Source organism: Chelonoidis abingdonii, chromosome 1 (genome assembly GCF_003597395.2).
Source record: "Chelonoidis abingdonii isolate Lonesome George chromosome 1, CheloAbing_2.0, whole genome shotgun sequence".
Taxonomy (NCBI): Eukaryota; Metazoa; Chordata; order Testudines; family Testudinidae; genus Chelonoidis; species Chelonoidis abingdonii.
Window position 1 is genome coordinate 350033597 of NC_133769.1, and position 17431 is coordinate 350051027.

At 46.3% G+C, this 17431-nt stretch overlaps 1 protein-coding gene across 1 annotated transcript in view; it reads right to left on the reverse strand.

The window, feature by feature from the left end:
• LOC116818087 (putative N-acetylated-alpha-linked acidic dipeptidase) overlaps positions 1-16615 on the reverse strand; it is a 60451-nt gene extending 43836 nt beyond the window's left edge. The window contains exons 1-4 of the mRNA XM_032768739.2: positions 16224-16615; positions 13756-13864; positions 8070-8256; positions 6661-6762 (exon numbers count right to left, since the gene is read on the reverse strand). Coding sequence (XP_032624630.1) covers positions 6661-6762; positions 8070-8256; positions 13756-13864; positions 16224-16341 — 516 coding nt within the window. The 5' untranslated portion in view covers positions 16342-16615. The remainder of the gene's footprint in view (positions 1-6660; positions 6763-8069; positions 8257-13755; positions 13865-16223) is intronic.
• Positions 16616-17431: the final 816 nt, after the last annotated feature.

A 17431-nucleotide genomic window follows, 5' to 3' on the forward strand; every position in this document is an offset into this window, starting at 1 on the left:
ATTATTGAATGCAAGTCTACACTACAAATTAAGTCGACCTAAATTATGTTGATGCTCAGACACCGCAGTAAAACCTATTCAATTATATGATCAAAGGTCTGGAAAAACTTTCCTGTGAAGACAGGGAACAGATTGCAATTATTTACCTCAGAAAGGAGACAAATAAGGGAGAACCATGATAGAAGTAAAAATAATGAATGGTCTGGAGAAGAGAGGCTGGGAACTTCTGTCCTTGTCTTGGAACACAAGAACAAAGGGACATTCAGTGAAATTAAAAGGTGGGAACCTCAGGAAATATTTTTTACACAATATGCGTGATTAAACTGTGGAATGCATTGCTACAGGAAGTCATTGAGATAAAGAATTTATCAAGATTTAAATAGGGAAGTGGATATTTATATGGGTAACAAGAATATCCAGAGTTATGATTAATAACAAAAATTTTGGAAAGGCTATTAAACCTCATGCTCTGGAGTTTAAGCCAATCTCTAACTATTCAAAAGCAGGATGAGATTTACATGGGGGCAGATCACCCCACATCTGCCTACTGAAGGATTCTTGCACCTTCCTCGGAAGGACTAGCACTGGCTACTGTCAGAGAGAGGACACATAGGTCTGATCCCATATGGCAATTCCTATGATCTCCTCTGTTCCATAGCTGCAGCCTTGATACTGAACTCCGCTTTGTCTGCACACAAGAGCCTTATTGTGTGCCAATCTAGTTGTGGTGTCCCTGTAAAGCACAGCTGTCTTAAAGGTCATGAATGGTGGTCTTTGAGGTAGCTTGTATTCATCCTGTTAAGTGCCTTGTAGACCAGAATTTTAGTCACTCCCGCAACAGATAGGCTGGCAGTGGAGCTCTCAGCACAGTGCTAGGATTAGGGCCCTACCAAATTCACCACCATGAAAAACGTGTCACCGACTGAGAAATCTGGTCTTTTGTGTGCATTTACCTTGTACTATATAGATTTCACGGGAGAGATCAGCCTTTCTCAAATTGCGGGTCCTGACCCAATACGGAGTTGCAGGGTGAGGCCATAAGGTTATTTTAGGGCGGTCGTGGTATTGCCATCCTTACTTCCATGCTGCCTTCAGAGCTGGGTGGTGGGACAGTGGCAACTCTTGGCCAGGCACCCAGCTCTGAAGGCAGCACCCCACCAGCAGCAGCAGAGAAGGAAGGGTGGCAATACCACACCATACCACCCTTACTTCTTCGCTGCTGCTGGCATTGCCTTCACAGCTGGGCTCCCAGCCAGCAGCCACCACTCTCACGCTGCTCAGCTCTGAAGGCAGCGCTGCTACCAGCAGCAGTGCAGAAGTAAGGGAGTAGAACCCCAACCTTCCCTGCAATAACCTTGCGACCCCCACAAAAATCTCCTTTTTGGGTCAGGACCGCTGGAGTTACACCATCATGACATTTCACATTTAAATAGCAGAAATCATGAAATTTATGATTTTTAAAACCCTATGACTGTGAAATTAACCAAAAAGGACCATGAATGTGGTAGGGCTCTAGCTACGTGTTCTTGCCTGTGTTTGTTGGCTAGAGGGAGTGCTGCTCCAAGCTGCATGAGCTTTTGCTTCCTGATGGAGGTCCCATTTATACCTATAAAGAGCAAGTTGCCATCTTCTTCTTCAGCTGTGTGCATGGGGCTAAATTCACATGTGCTCAAAAATATTTGTATGTACTCTAGGTATGTATCATAGACTCATAGGTCAGAAGGGACCAATATGATCATCTAGTCTGACCTCCTGCACAAAGCAGGCCACAGAACCCTACCCATCCACTTCTATAACAACCCCTAACCTATGTCCGAGTTATTGAAGTCTTCAAACTGGGTTTGAAGACCTCAAGCTGCAGAGATTCCACCAGCAAGCGACCCATGCCCCACGCTGCAGAGGAAGGCGAAAAACCTCCAGGGCCTCTGATGGGGTGGTCGTACTGTATCCAAGGAAGGGAGAATTCTATCAGAAGCAAGGCAGTCATCCCAAGTGTGCCTTCAGTTCAATAACATTATTTGAATACGCTCCCAAGAGCATGGCAGGGAAGTACAGCAAGCAGGATTTGGCCCATAAATATAATGAGCTGATAATGGAGTGGGCATCCCTGGCTAAAACGTAACTCACAAATGAAAAGGGGCTCTGTGTCTTGTGCAGTTGAACCAATCATATCGTATGTTGCCCCTCCTAAAGGAGCCCATGTAATGTTCCATGATTGATACAGAAACTATTAGCAATAGTATTCAGACTAATGGGAAGGCCACTGTGCCTAGGCAAGGATGGTCTTGTGGCTGGAGCACTGGACTGGGACTCACCAAACCTGGGTTTTAATTCTTGACAGTGACAAACTTCTTGTGGACCCTCAGGCAAGTCACTTCCCTCTGTATCAGTTCCCCACCTATGAATGGGGATAATACCTCCTTTCTCCCACCCTCTGTTTGCCTAGGTTGTAAGGTCATTGGGACAGGGACTGTCTCTTACTATGTGCCTGTGTCACAGGGTTTGCACAGGTTTCTGCCTTCTCGCCCTGTGCTTAGGCTGGTAAAATAAGAGTTCTCAGGCCTTCTTCTGGTGTTTCACCCTTGTGTTTTATTTTACAGTGTCACCGTGCAGTCCCCTTTATCTCCCAAAACTTATCCTCTTTCCAGGGTCTCCTGGCCCTTGAGGCTCCCTTCCTGTGGTGAGGAGACAGAGCTGAAGCCTCCTGTCCACTCCCAGGCTAGCCTCTTGACTGAGTTTGGTTCAGGGCATTTATAGCCCTCCCAGCCTTCAGCCCAGCTGTCACTGCTTAGCTCAGTCTATTGCAGTGAGCCAGCCCTCGTTAGGGCCTGCAGCTGGGCTCCCTGCTGGCTGCTTTGAGCCTCGACCCCTGGCCTCTCTGCCTGAAAGCAGAGCTTAGCCAGTATTTTAGCAGGGCAGTCAAGGGGTTTTACCCCTGCCCTGCCACAATGGAGCCGTGATAGTGATTGGGGTCCCTACATCATACAATTATACAAATAATAAATAACAGGAAGGCAGCTGGCACTGATGTAGACCATACTGTTGTATGGAGAAACTAAAGACTTCAAGCTTCCAGGTCTGCTGACTTGGAATTTCTCACAAGCACTAAAACTAACCGTATGGGGAGTTAGGGGTAAAAGCATATAGTTAGTTTAAAAAGTGTTAAGAGTACTTAGCATGAGCAACTCCACAACAGAGATGGATAGACACAAAGACAAGACAATCCTCAAACTGTTACGAATTACGCCAGGAGGCTACGTAACACCAAACTAGGTTCCTGAGGGCCAGTCAGGAACACACCCAAAGTGTGCCACCTTACTGCCTGGGTGACGACCCATGCTCCCACTCCCCGGAGTTCTTGGAGGTGAACTCACCCAGTGCCAGCTAGACTCGTCCAGGAGGAGCAGCGAGGTCTCATCCTGAGAGCCTAGAGTCCCGGCGGAGTCGCCATGAACTGTTGCGAATTATACCTGTAGGCCACACACCGTTCATTTCTAGCTGAGGCACAAAACTCAAAGATTTACAGAGTGCCCAAATAACAAAGTTTTATTGCGCAAGGTTCAAACAACGTTTGAATGTGGTATTCCCCTGCTAATCAGGGAGAGACTCAGGCTGCAGATTACATAGAAGTTATATATCTTTTAGGAGCGCATGCTACCCTCGTGAATCGGAAGCCTTAACCAATAAACAAGCCATTTTCTTATCTTTAGCCTATTACAGTCAATCACTGTCCTCGTGCTGGCTAGTGCACAGTCCAGCTGTTACCTTGCATACTAGAATTTTTCCTTAATTATGTTGCTACAGCTGTGTTCCTATCCTCTTTCCTGTTTCTGACTTTATCTTTCTTTAATGCTGCCCTTGGGAGCTGTGTATGTGATGTGCTTGCTTTTAGTTAATGATGGATACAAAATAGGGGAACTTACAAAATGGAGTTGCTCATGCTAACAACCCTTAACAAAAGAAAACTCATCATCTAGAATCTTCTGATATGTAATGGAGCAGCCCATTGGAATACTTTATTGTTGATAGCACTAGCTAGATGTATGAAGATTTTTGGACCACAAGTAAGGAACAATTAGCATCCAATTCTTTGAAGAGAAAGCCTGGTGTGTCTCAGGCATCATTTTTTTCTTTCAGATAACATTCATGTATTTAATTTTAATTAGTTTTTGAAAAGGCAGCTTCGCCTTTCAGATCTATTGGTATTGTTTCCCTACTTTCTATCACTTATTGTGGCTCACCAGAGACCAAATAAAATGACACAGTCATAGTGTTTTTCTCAGGATACTATTTTATGACAGGAGGTCATAATCCATGAGTGTTCCCATACACCATGCTCCAAATGTCCTGCTGCAGTTCTACAAAATCTCATTAACTGAAAATTCCCTGGTGAATAGAGTTTATCTGGTCTGATTTTCCAGCTACCTCTGAATATTAAACCTAACTGTGAGCCGGATATCTTTAGTTTTCTGGACTTGAGCAGCCTATTACTAAACCACAATAAAAAATAGTAATTAACAGCCTGAATTTAATAGTCAAGAAAGGTATTGTGCACAAATAAATTCTTTTCTAATCTTACAAATTGCTGACTAAATCCACTAGTGAGCAGCAAGGACATAACACAAGAAAGTTCCTGCTCTACACACTAGTTCTGCAAGGAAGCCTCTGTCCTTTGGAATGCTCTGCAAAACAGGAGGACCAAAAATAATACTCTATGGAATGTTCTAAAGTGCAAATGTTTGTTAACACAAGAGCACTGGGATTTAACAAGAGCCAGATTGTGCCTGATTCTTGCCCATGTGTGGGGGGGGGGGGAGGAAGGGGGAAAACACAAAAACCTTTCCCTAACTCCTCTTTTGCAGCGGGCAGCACAACTGACTGGATACAGAGGGCAGCATGACACACTCTCCAAAGAGGTGATGCTGTATGCACATTCCCCCCATACACAATTACTTCCAGATCCATTTGGTATAGTCAGTGCTCTCAAGGAACCACTCACTCTAAGACAAGGATAGCTTGCCTAGAATTTTTTGTAATCAAAACTTTCCACACCACATGGGGGTCTGATCCTGCATTCCTTATATTCCAGCCACCATCAATGGAAGTTCTGGGTGCACAGGAAATGAAGGATCCAGCCCATGATGAGTGCCATGATGAGTGTGATTTCTCATCATTCCTAGAAATGTGGTGCTTTCTAAGCATGACACGGCAGTGCCAGTGGCACAAGATATTGCCAGGTTGGCACTGTGGCAGCATTCACAGAAACACTGGTACTTTTAGAACCAACACAGCAATAAGGCACTCACCATTACTCCATAGATTGTGTGGCTGATTAAAGTATAACCACACAGACACTCATGATTACAGAGCATTTCATCACCAGCTAATGTTTCATATAAGTGTCTTTTGAAGGACTTGGGGTACAGGTTAAATACCTGTTGCTCATAATAGGGCTTGTCTATACTGGTAAAATGCACCATGTTAGAAAAGTTATTAAACTCATATTGTTTAGCTAACATGATGGTAAAATAGAATTTGCCCTGAGAGGCAGTAGGGTAGATTTTTAGAGGCTTAAAGGACACTTAAGCACTTAACTCTTATTGGTGTCAAGTATCAGAGGGGTAGCTGTGCTAGTCTGGATCTGTAAAAGCAGCAAAGAGCCCTGTGGCACCTTATAGACTAACAGATGTTAGTCTATAAGGTGCCACAGGACTCTTTGCTGCTTTAACTCTTATTGAATTTCAATGAGAGTTAAGCACCTATGCGATTTGACCTTCTGAATATCTACCTCCATGTCTATCTTAGGAGAAATATGTATTTTAACATGTGCTAGCTACCACATGGTATTTTAATACATATTAGTCAGCTGTGTTTGCTGGTTAAAAGAGCTTGCTTTGAAATATGGCTGTACTTGTCTACACTAAGGACAAAGTAGCATTTAACACTGTGCTAATTAAAACATGTCAATTAACACAATTTCTAACATGACATAATGTCCCAAAATAGACAAGCCCACAAGTTACAAAGTTTCTTTTTGGACAAAATCCTATCCCCACTGAAGTCAGTGGGAACTAGCCTTTGGCTTCAATGGGGCCAAGATCCCTTATGTTTAATATGGCACATTTATATGGCCATCTTCTGAGATACTGAAGCTCAGAATTTCTATTGATGTCAATGGAAGCTGTGGGTGCAGAACACCTTTGAAAACAATGTTGTTTATTTAGATACCTAAATATGGATTTAGGATCCTGACTTGTCACTCAAGATTGAAAAACATTAAACTAAGTTTACAGTGATCACTGGGATGGAATATAGCAGCCAACAACACTAAACATCTTTTTTTTTTTAAGAAGAGAGTCAAAAAAGGAACATCTCCAACTGAAGCTAGAGGGCCAAATTTAAGCAGGCAAATATAATTCCCTAATTCAAAATTTTCCCAATACACAAGGGCTAACACTTTCTAGGGATGATGTAGTCTCATGGTATGAGGGTAGGGTAGGGTTCCCAAACCTCTAGACTTGTCCAGGAGTTTTCAAGAATTAAAGATTAATCTTTAAAGATTATGTAATGTGATGAAACCTCCAGGAATACGTCCAACCAAAACTGGCAACCCTAACATAGGGCAGGGAGCCTGGAATTTGAGAGTTCTAACCTCTTTACCTCTGGTACACCTTGGGCTGAGAAGGCATTGTATGGTGGCACAACATCTGTAATAGTCTCATATCCTGGAGGGGGAGGCTCAAATAATGATGTATTGAAGATCTAGTTTGAAAGAAGAGAAAGACATCATATTAGAACGAGGCACAGTCAGGGCCGGCTCCAGGCAACAGCTCAGCAAGCAGGTGCTTGGGGCAGCCAACGGTGAGGCTCTTTGGCAGCGGGTCCCTCGGTGCCTCTCCGAAGGAAGGACTGGCCGCCGAATTGCCACCAAAGAAGGAAGTGGCGTGATGGAGCAGACGCTGATCGTGGTTTGGTTTTTTTTGGCGCCGCTTGGGGAGGCAGAAACCCTGGAGCCAGCCCTGGGCACAGGGCATATTTCTCAGATAGTTATGGTTTAGATTAATCTAGTTCTGCTGCCTAACCCAGGATTCCTTCTGCTCAGCTTTTGGGCATGCATTTCAGGCTGCAGGCTTAAGCCCATATCTTGCAAAGAGAACTAAGCAGGGAGAAATCTGCACCAGCATGGAGCCCCAATAAAATACGCATGGGCACAGTGGCCCACCCATGTGGTTCTCTCTACACAATATGCAACCCCAGGTTAGATAACACAGGGGTAAAAGGTCTAAGTTTTGTATGCCCCACAGCTTCTGCCAGCAAAGGAGCTGCACTGATGGTGAACCACACATCCAGTTTTCGCCTTAGTCTCACGCTCTAGCCCTAGACACACACTGCCACCCTTAAAACTGCTAAGTGAGAACACAGAACAATTACCTCCACTGTAAGTATGTGACTAATGAAGCTGGACGCAATTTTTTTTTCTCGTATTTGGAGTGGCAGTTTAAAAATAAAACAGTAATAAGCAGCCTTCCTGTAGTACTTCTTCCATCCGTAGACGTCAATATGTTCTACAAATATGGGCAAGCATTGTCATCGCCAATATACAGTAGGGAAAATTAAGGTACAAAAAGACTAAGGTCTCAGTCTTGGTCCAAACCCTGTCAGTGACCGTCTCTTACCACTGACTTCAGTGATCTTTGGATTGGGCCTAATGTGATTTTCATACAGTAAAATATTAGCAGAGCGGAGGATAGATATCCCCTCCCACAGTTTCTTATCCCAAGGTATATGAAAGTGAGTTTTTCCTCTGAGGGCTTGTTGGCATGGGGAGCTAATCCTGATTAATTATCTATGTGGACACTCTTATTCTGAATTATCTTATCTTAATCCATTTAATCCTTTAGTAGACTAAAATAATTCAAAATAAGGCACTCCTAATCCAGAATAAGAGCATCCAAAAAGTGAGTTAATAAGTATTAACTATTCCACTTTAAATTCACATCCCACTCTAATCCAAATTAACTTCCCTGTGTAGACAAACCCTGAGATGGAAAACCTGATGTCTTCTTTACCTCAGTTCCATGCTCATCAATAATTGAGATATAGTTGGGATTTGTTTCATTAGGGTAGGACAACAGGACGTCATAGTGAGCCAGCTCAACCGAATCCAATCCAAATTCTTTCCACTGGGCTTGGATTTGCTGTGCAAGGCGCAGGTTCTCAGCTGTGCCTGCGAGGTGAGGACGCTGTGTAAAATTACTAGGGAAAAGGAACGGGTATGTATTAGCAGTCAATACCAGGAACTGGATTTTGTAATTAGAAGTGAGCTTCTTGATTTAACGGGAAAAAGTATATTTTAAAACATATAAAAGCCATCAGAACTGCCCAGATTAAATCAGCTACCCAGTCATCCCTGTACTTATGGCTTTAAGTCAGTTTTATAGACGTAGAAATCAAAGACTTCAGTTTCCCCTCAACTATTATTACTTCCCCCTTCTGGAAAGCAGTGTTGCCTTGTGCATAGATCACTGCATTGAAATTCAGGAGACCTGGGTTCTATTCCCAGCTCTACTGTTGGATGAGGCCTTTGCTGCTCTGTGCAGGGGCGGCTCCAGGCCCCAGCACACCAAGCGTGTGCTTAGAATGGCAAGCCGCAGGGGGCTTTCTGCCGGCGCCGCAAGGGTGGCAGGCAGGCTGCCCTCGGCGGCTTGCCTGCGGAGGGTTTGCTGGTCCTGCGGCTTTGGAGGACCAGGAGGTCCACCGAAGCTGTGGGAGGTCCGCCGAGGGCAGCCTGTCTGCCATGCTTGGGGCGGCAAAATGCCTAGAGCTGCCCCTGGTTCTGTGACTCAGTTTCTCCACCTCTAAAACAGGGATAATGATACTGACCTCCTTTGTAAAGCACTTTGAGATCTACTGATAAAAACTAGATGTTATTATTATTATTCCCTTGTACTACAGCCAAACAAACACTGAAGAACCTGATTTACAAATTTATTGAAAATCTGATCTCTAAATTTGATTTGCTACTGTTCATGGAGCAATATGATAGGCAATATTCATGATGGTCTTCCCAAGTCTTCATGAATTTTGGCATAAATGATTATTTGTCCAAAAAACCTTCCCCTCTGGTAGGACCCACAATCCAGGTCACCTCCTCTTGTCTCAAATAGGGAGTTGAGGGGATGGGGGGACCCGGGCCCACCCTCTACTCCAGGTTCCAGCCCAGGGCTCTGTGGATTGCAACTGTTTACAGTGTCTCTTGTAACTGCTGTGTGATGGCTACAACTCCCCGGGCCACTTCCCCATGGCCTCCTCCAAACACCTTCTTTATCCTCACTACAGGACCTTCCTCCCGATGTCTGGTAATGCGTGTACTTTGCAGTCCTCCAGCAGTACACCTATTCTCTCTCAGATCCCTTGCACACTTCTTGCTCCCAGCTCCTCATATGCGCCTCACTAACTGAAGTGAGGTCCTTTTTAAAACCAGGTGCCCTGATTAGCCTGCCTGTCTGTCATAAATAAATAGGTAAGGGTTAATGTTTCTTTTACCTGTAAAGGGGTTAACAAGGGGAACCAAACACCTGACCGGAGGACCAATCAGGAAACCGGATTTTTCAAAGTGAAGGAGGGAACTTCTGGTTTTGTTTTTGTTCTCTCTCTTTGTTTTTTCTTGGCTATGAGGAACTTTCTTTTTTTATCTGTAATCTTCTTATTTTCAGTTTCCAAGTTGTAAGTACAAAGGTAGCAAAGCAATAGGCTGTTATATGTTTTGTTTTGTATTTACATGTGTGGAGTTTGCTGGAATGGTTTAAATTGAATATCTTCTTAAATCAGACTGTTTATTCATATTTTTTTATAAGCAATAGCCCTGTATTATGTCATCTTAATGCAGTGATCATGTCATGTGTTGTTTCTTTCTTGTTTATATAAAGCTTTTTTTTTAAACCTGGTTAAGGTTTTTCTCTGGTTCAGGCTAAGGAACGAAGGGGGGGGGAATCTCTTTGTGTTAGCTTGACTAGGTTTGAATGCATAGCCTCGGGGGAAGGTAAATTGCCCTCTCTGTCTTGCATTCAAGGAGTTAAGTACAGTATCGCCCAGAATAACCCAGGGAGGGGGAGCTGGGGATGAAATAAAGAGGAGACAAGGGGAGGGGGTTGGTTTCCCTTTGGTGTGAGACTCAGGGCTTCTGAGTCTTGGGGTCCCTCCAGGGAAAGTCTGGGGGACCAGAGCGAGGCAGGCGCTGTAATTCCTGTCTGGTGGCAGCAAGATAAGAGCCAAGCTGGTAATTAAGCTTGGAGGTTCATGCTAAGCACCCAGATTTAGGACGCTAAGGTCCAGATTTGGGAAAAAGAGGCTTATTACACTGTCCTAATTGATTCCGGCAGCTTCTTAATTGTCTCCAGATGTCTTAATTAGCCTGCCTTAATTGGTGCCAGCACCTTCCTGATTGTTCTGGAATAGCCCATTATCTTACTCAGGGAAAAGGGACCTGCTTAAACTGGGACTAATATATCTACCTTCTATCACTCTCCTGTAGCCATCTGGCCTGACTCTGTCACAGTATCTAGTGCAGGGATCAGCAACCTTCAGCCCGCGGCCTACCAGGGTAAGCCCCCGGTGGGCCAGGCCGGTTTGTTTACCTGCTGTGTCCGCAGGATCGGCCGATTGTAGCTCCCACTGGCTGCAGTTCACTATTCCAAGCCAATGGGGCCTACAGGAAGCAGTGCAGGCCGAGGAATGTGCTGGCCATGGCTTTTCGCAGCCCCCATTGGCCTGGAACAGTGAACTGCGGCCAGTGGGAGCTGCAACCAGCCAAACCTGTGGACACAGCAGGTAAACAAATCAGCCCGGCCTGACAGGGGGCTTACCCTGGCAGGCCACGGGCTGAAGGTTGCCGATCCCTGATCTAGTGCTTCCTTTGTTTTATAACACTTAATTACTTACTTTTTTTTATTACACTGATATTGCTTTTTGAAAATACTAGATTATGTACTTTTAAATACATCATCTGCCACATTTAGGGTACCCTTGTCTACAGTGGCATCTGAGCCCTAACCTGGGGAGAAATCCTGATACTCTAGCACTCTGGTTAAGATCAGGCAATGCAATTTTTACAGAAAGCAGTTACTAGCCAAGCCCTAGAGTCACTATATTAGTCAGTAATGCAATATTATGTGAACTACAGAGATATGATTGAGAACAACTTTGACCTTTGCTCCCTAGATCAATGAGAACAGAGTTGGCAAACTGAGCACTCTGGAAGACCCTTGTTCCTCTACTTTTACAAAGAATGTTTGTGGATAACCCAACATTTCCTGAGTTAATATTAAGCCCATATTCTAACATGGTGTTGTGGCTACTGTTCTGGTGGAAGTGTCAATTCCTGGGTGACATGTAGAACTGAGGCCCTGACCATTTGTGGTCATTAAAGAGCCAGTGACATTTTTCATTAGAGTTGAGAACGTTTAACTCCTAGAATCTTGGCTAAGGTCCATTTCAAATAATTGAATTCTCCATCCTTATATTTCTTTTGCTATTCTAATTGGATGTTGTGTTCATCTCCTGCACCGATCTGCTGTTCAGCATTACTGTTATGTAACTGTCACATTCTACCTCAGAACTGCCTGTGTTTTGAAAGCTGAGGCAGCAATGTTTGCTGTGGGCATAGAGATAGGGAGTTCTGATGGCACAAAGCAATCCTACCGCAAGAATGTTTCGCAACCATTTTACTTTGGTAATACCCAAATCCTGGATTAAAATTTTATTTCCTACACAATCCTGGGCCTTTAGCCTGATCTTATTTGGTCTAGGGTAATTTAATAATTGCAATGATTTGTGGCAAATGCATTTAATATTAAATCAGTGGAATTGCCGTGATTTCATCAAGTGAGATTGGTTTTCTAAGAACATTTCCACCTAGGCCCAATCATGTGTTTAAAAGGTTGGGAGTTATATGTAAGGCAGAATCCCTAAATCACTGATACTTCTTACACTGAAAGTTAATTACTAGAAATAAACAGAGGTCTCTGGTCTGTTCCTGACTGGAATTAATAATAACTTCTAACAAATGCTGGACTCCATTAAGAGACTACTAATACATTTACCCAACCACATCATATAAATTACTAAACGTGTCTCAACTTTTCCCTAATTAAAAATTCTAGAACAAATTATGAAAATTAAGGACTATTATAGGGTGTGTTTTTTTTAATCTATGCTCCCCACCACCACCGTTGTATCATTGTCTGAATTTTCAGGAGATGCTAGGCTTCCAGCTAGGCTTAAACACAAGGACAAGATTATTTAAAACATTATGGACCAGATCCTCAAATCCAAAATCAGTGGGAGCTAGGTGCCTAAATACCACAGATGATCTGGGTCTACCCTCCTAGTTAACACGCTTTGGGATGGGTGAGTGGAATAAATGTATCCTTAAATTTTGGATTAAATGTATCCTTAAGAAGGAACTTGAAGGTGTGAGAACCACAGATTTATTTTGTGGTAATTGGTCAGGTTTTAAATTGACCAGCTGGTATCTACCCCATCTCCAGATGCCCATATCAATTATTTTCATCACAAAGGAGTAGAACTTAAAGGCATGTCAGAGAGGAGATTCCAGACATAGGGTCCACATGGAAGGAATCGCCAGAGTAAGAGTGGCAGACGAAAATGAAAAGGACATGTGATTTGGACATAGCAAATGTGAGTAGGAGATGCTAACCTGCAAATAGTCTGGAAGGCAAGGACCTGCTGCCTGGTTCTCCTGGTGTAACTCCACTAACTTCAGTGGAGTCGCCCCTGATTTAGGTCCCCAATTCACTTGTATATCTCCCTTCGAAGTCAGAGTATTGCCTGAAAATTGATGCAGGGTAAACACTCCCCTGCAAATGGAATCTGGCTGCAGTAGGGAAGGCTGGGCTGTGATGGGGTGGCAACCTTGACCTTTGAGTCCTCTTATACCATTCACCACCCCAGAGAAGCACGGAGTGAGGGTTTGAACACACACTGAAATCATTGGACCTTGCTCTCTATAGAGGGACCACTGTTTTCCACAAAAGTTAAGAAGCAACAGGAGGAACTGTGATTGGCTCCACTGTCAAACATGACTCACAGGGGTATTATACGGCTGTTATAACCAGGGCCAGCTCTGGCTTTTTCGCCGCCCAAAGCAAAAAAAAAAAAAAAAATATCTGCAGGGTGGCCGGAGCCAGGGTGCAAACTTTCGGCTAGCGGGACTCCCTGCACTGCAGACATGCCCCAGGCAGTGGAGTGCGCACCCTGGCTAGCAGGGGGGAGGGGGAGGGAGCAGAGGGGAGAGAGAGAGAAGAGGGGCAGCCAGGGCTTCCTTCAGCCAGGGCACTTACCACTCAGCCCTTCCCGCCATGCGGCCTGCTGGGAGGGCTCCGCGCCGCTCCAGTCTGCGGGGAAGGAAGGATACGGGCTGCCGAGCTTGCTGTAGACCTGGCACCAGCTGGGGCAGACGGAGTGCGCAGCCGGCTCCCAGCAGGGCGTTCCCCTCCTCCACACCGCTGCCCCCCACAGGGTGGCCAGAATGGCGAACAAAGAAAAAAAAAGGGCGGCCATGCCGCCCTAGGATTGGATGGAATGCGCCCCTTAGAATCTGCCACCTCAAGCACAAACTTGCTTGGCTAGTGCTTGGAGCCGGCCCTGGTCATAACCCAAAGTCTGTTCACAAACCTAGTCATTGTACCAGTTGATCACAGATGAATGTCATGGATAAGTACAGACTTCACTTACTATAGAAACTGCTTGATGTTTTCAGCTTTCATTTCAGCCATAAATGCCTTCTTCACCTTTTCATGGGAACTAGTGGCTGTTACCTCATCAGTAGGTTTTGTAAACCAGCCTGCAAAATACAAAGATTAGAGCACTACGAAAACATTATTTCTATGGCCCATGACGATATCCTTCAGTATTAGTTCAAGATTTTATTATGCCTTTTATTATTGGTTTTATGACACTAGTGTTTAGAGGACGCAATCAAGATCAAAGTCTGATGTGCGAGACATTGAAGCAACACAAAGTAAGAGAGCTTATAGCCTGGATAGATAAGACAGATGGAATGGGAAAAAAAGATATATTATCCCTATTCATCAGTGGGGTATTCACCCACGAAAGCTCACGCTCCAAAATGTCTGTTAGTCTATAAGGTGCCACAGGATTCTCTGCTGCTTTTACAGATCCAGACTAACACGGCTACCCCTCTGATACCTACCTGACTGTGGATTTTGAAGGTTCCATCTACTGTCCCATAAGCACCAAGCCAACAAATGACTAATCATCTCAGGGCATGTTGGTTCAATTCATCTCAGCAGAAAGATAGCATCTTCAGAAAGATGCACAGAAACAAAGGACGTGGGTTGCAAGTTCATGGAGCGACATGCAAATCTCTGTGACTTTGGGCTCTGCATACTTCGGACTTTTCTCCGATGAAACATTAGTTATTATAATGTCTCCTTAAACAAAAGTGAACTGTTGTAATGATTGTTTTGTTTGATATTTACAGGGCAAGGATTTGTAATCTTATTCAAACTTCCAAAATAATTATTTTAAAAAAAAATAAGTTAGAACAGTAAAGACAGAGGATGTGCTCCACCAGGGACATCTGGTCATAGAAACTAAAAGTCCAGTAGTTCCGAGTTCCAATTTTTACAGGACCCACCCCCCCTTAGTTTTCTGTCTGAATATGGCAGAGATTACATCAGTAACTTCAAAATGTAGAAAGGGGAATATACAAGAGGGAAAAACCCTGCAGTGACAGAGAGGGGGACTAGCACAACCTAATACATATGTCCATCTCTCTGAGCAGAAAATAATTCATTTAAGGCTTTCTAGCGATACAAACCATGAATAAATGGCAAAGATTAAAGGTAGGACTTTTGGGTCCTTTTCTTATACCTTTTTCCATTACTGCTCCCTTTTAACCTGTGGAATTGGGGTAAAATGGAAGTGTCCTATGGAAAATGCTCAGTTCAGTGGTGAGGAACATGAAGAGTTAAAAGAAAAACCTCCCTCCAAAGGAAAAAGCGTGTGCTTTCTACCAGCCAGTCTGTGGCTATTCATCTGGAGCTCTTTGTTTCAGTGTGTTTGTTTCATTCTTTTAGTGTGTCTCTCTCTTCTGGCTTTTGTTCTGGCCATCTCTGCTATTCTCCCTGACAAACTGTGAAACAATCACATTTAAAACACCAATTCCCCCCTCCCCTGCGTGCTTGCTTGTGAGGTTAGATGCTGTGAATCATAGGCTGATCTGGCTGCCATGGTCCGAGGTGTTGCATGGGACGCTTTACCCTGCAGTGAGTGACTGCAAAGTGAAGTGGGCTTGATCTCCTGGAGCAGTGATTTTCAAACTGCGGGTCAAGACCCAGTACTGGGCACTGGGTTGCGGAGGCTCTAGTCAGCACTCCCAGCCGGGCCGTTAAAAGTCCCAATGGGGGTGCTACTCAGCTAAGGCAGGCTAGTCTCAACCTGTTCTGACACCGCGCTGCGTCCCAGAAACGGTCGGCAGCAGGTACGGCTCCTAGGCAGGAGAGCCACGGGGCTCTGCACATTGCCCCCACCCTGAGCACCGGCTCCGCACTCCCATTGGCCAGGAATCAGTCAATGGCAGCTGTGGGGGCAGTGCTTGTGGACGAGAACTGTGCAGAGCCATATGTGCGCCTCCATCTAGGAGCTGGACCTGCTGCTGGGCGCTTCCGGGGCACAGCGCGGTCCGCAGTGTCAGGACAGGTGGGAAGCCTGCCTCTGCTCTCAGGCTGCACCACTGACCGGGAGCCACTGGAGGTAAGCACTGCCCCAACCCTGTGCCCCATTCCCCTGTCCCAGCCATGAACCCCCCTCAAACCTGGAGCCCCCTCCTGCATCACAAACCCCTCTTCCCCAACCCCACCCCAGAACCTGCACCCCCACCCTAGAGCGCTGACCCCCTCCCGCACCCCAACCCCCTGCCCAGCCAAGCCCTCTCCCACACCCTGAAATCCTCACCCCTCACCCCAACACCTTCCACACCCCACACCCCTCATCCCCAGCGGGCATCAAACATTTTCTTTAACTGGGTCGCCAGAAAAAAAAGTTTGAAAACCCCTGGCCTGGAAAAGCAGGAACAAACCTCACCTGAGCTCAAGGGGCTCAGTCCCTGCGTGGGCCCATAAGGAAGCCCCCACCCCAAGCCCGGCCCCAAGCCCGGCCCCAAGCTGGTTGCACGGTACCGATGATGAAGCCGAGCAGGAGCAGTGCGGCCGCTACCACCAAGCTCAGGGCACAAACGCGACCGCTGCTGCTCCGCGGCGAGCTCTGCTCGGCGCCGCTCCGGAGCGCGGTCCACATGCTGGCCCGGCCGGGCTGCTCTGGGCTGCGCTGCCCGCCGATCCGGGCCTCAGCTGGGCGCTGCCGCTTGCCCCCAGCCCGCTCCGCGCCGGGCGAAGTTCGCTTCGCTCCCGCAGGCAGGGACGGGAGATTCCGGGCTACGGCGCCTCCCTGAGCCCAGCCCGGGACCCGGCAACTCTCGCTGCGTGGCAGAGGCGCCTGCCCTGGGAGGCAGCTCCGCACGTCTCCGTGCTCTTAGGGGAGCAGGAGTTTGCAACGTGTTTCGGTTAAAGACGGGCTCAGATCAGCCCCTCCTCGGTTCAAAGGCCACAGGAAGCTCCGGATACTGAGCCCGACTTTGCAGCTTCTGACTCTTGCGAATTGAAAAGAAACGGGGAGACAGACATGCGGGAGAGGGAGAAGATCTGAATGGGGTTTGGGGATGTCACTGGATGAAGCTAGCGTGGCCGCGGGGCTCTTTCTCCAGATCATCTCTGTTTACATACCCCACTGTCCTTCCTTTTACCTGTTTGCTCACATCCGACTTATTTATGGCTGTCCCTCCACTCAGACAGGCTTAATTACTGTCTCTAGATAAATTCATGGCCGATAGGTCCATCAATGGCTACAGGATGGGCAGGGATGGTGTCCCTAGCCCAGGAGTAGGCAAATGTTTTGGGTATCTGGGTATAGAAATTGGTGGGCCACAAATGCTCACAAAATTAGGGGTTGGGTGCTCTGGGATGGGGATGAGGGATTTGGAGTGGAGGAGGCTGCTTTGGGCTGGGACCAAGGGGTTCAGAGGGTGGGAGGGGGATCAGGGCTGGGGCAGGGGGTTGGGGCGCAGGTTCCAAGCAATGCTTACTTCAAGCTGCTCCTGGAAGCAGTGGCATGTCCCTCCTCCAGCAAGGTGGCTCTACGTGCTACCCTGTCCACAGGCACCGCCATTGCAGCTCTCAGGCAGCAGCATGCCCCCCCCCCCCCAGCCTCCTAAGCCGATGTGTACTTGCTGCCAGAGGCTCCACACACTGCCCACACCCCAAGCGCTGCCCCCCACAGCTTCCATTGTCCAGGAACCACAGCCAATGGGAGCTGTGGGGGGCGGCACTTG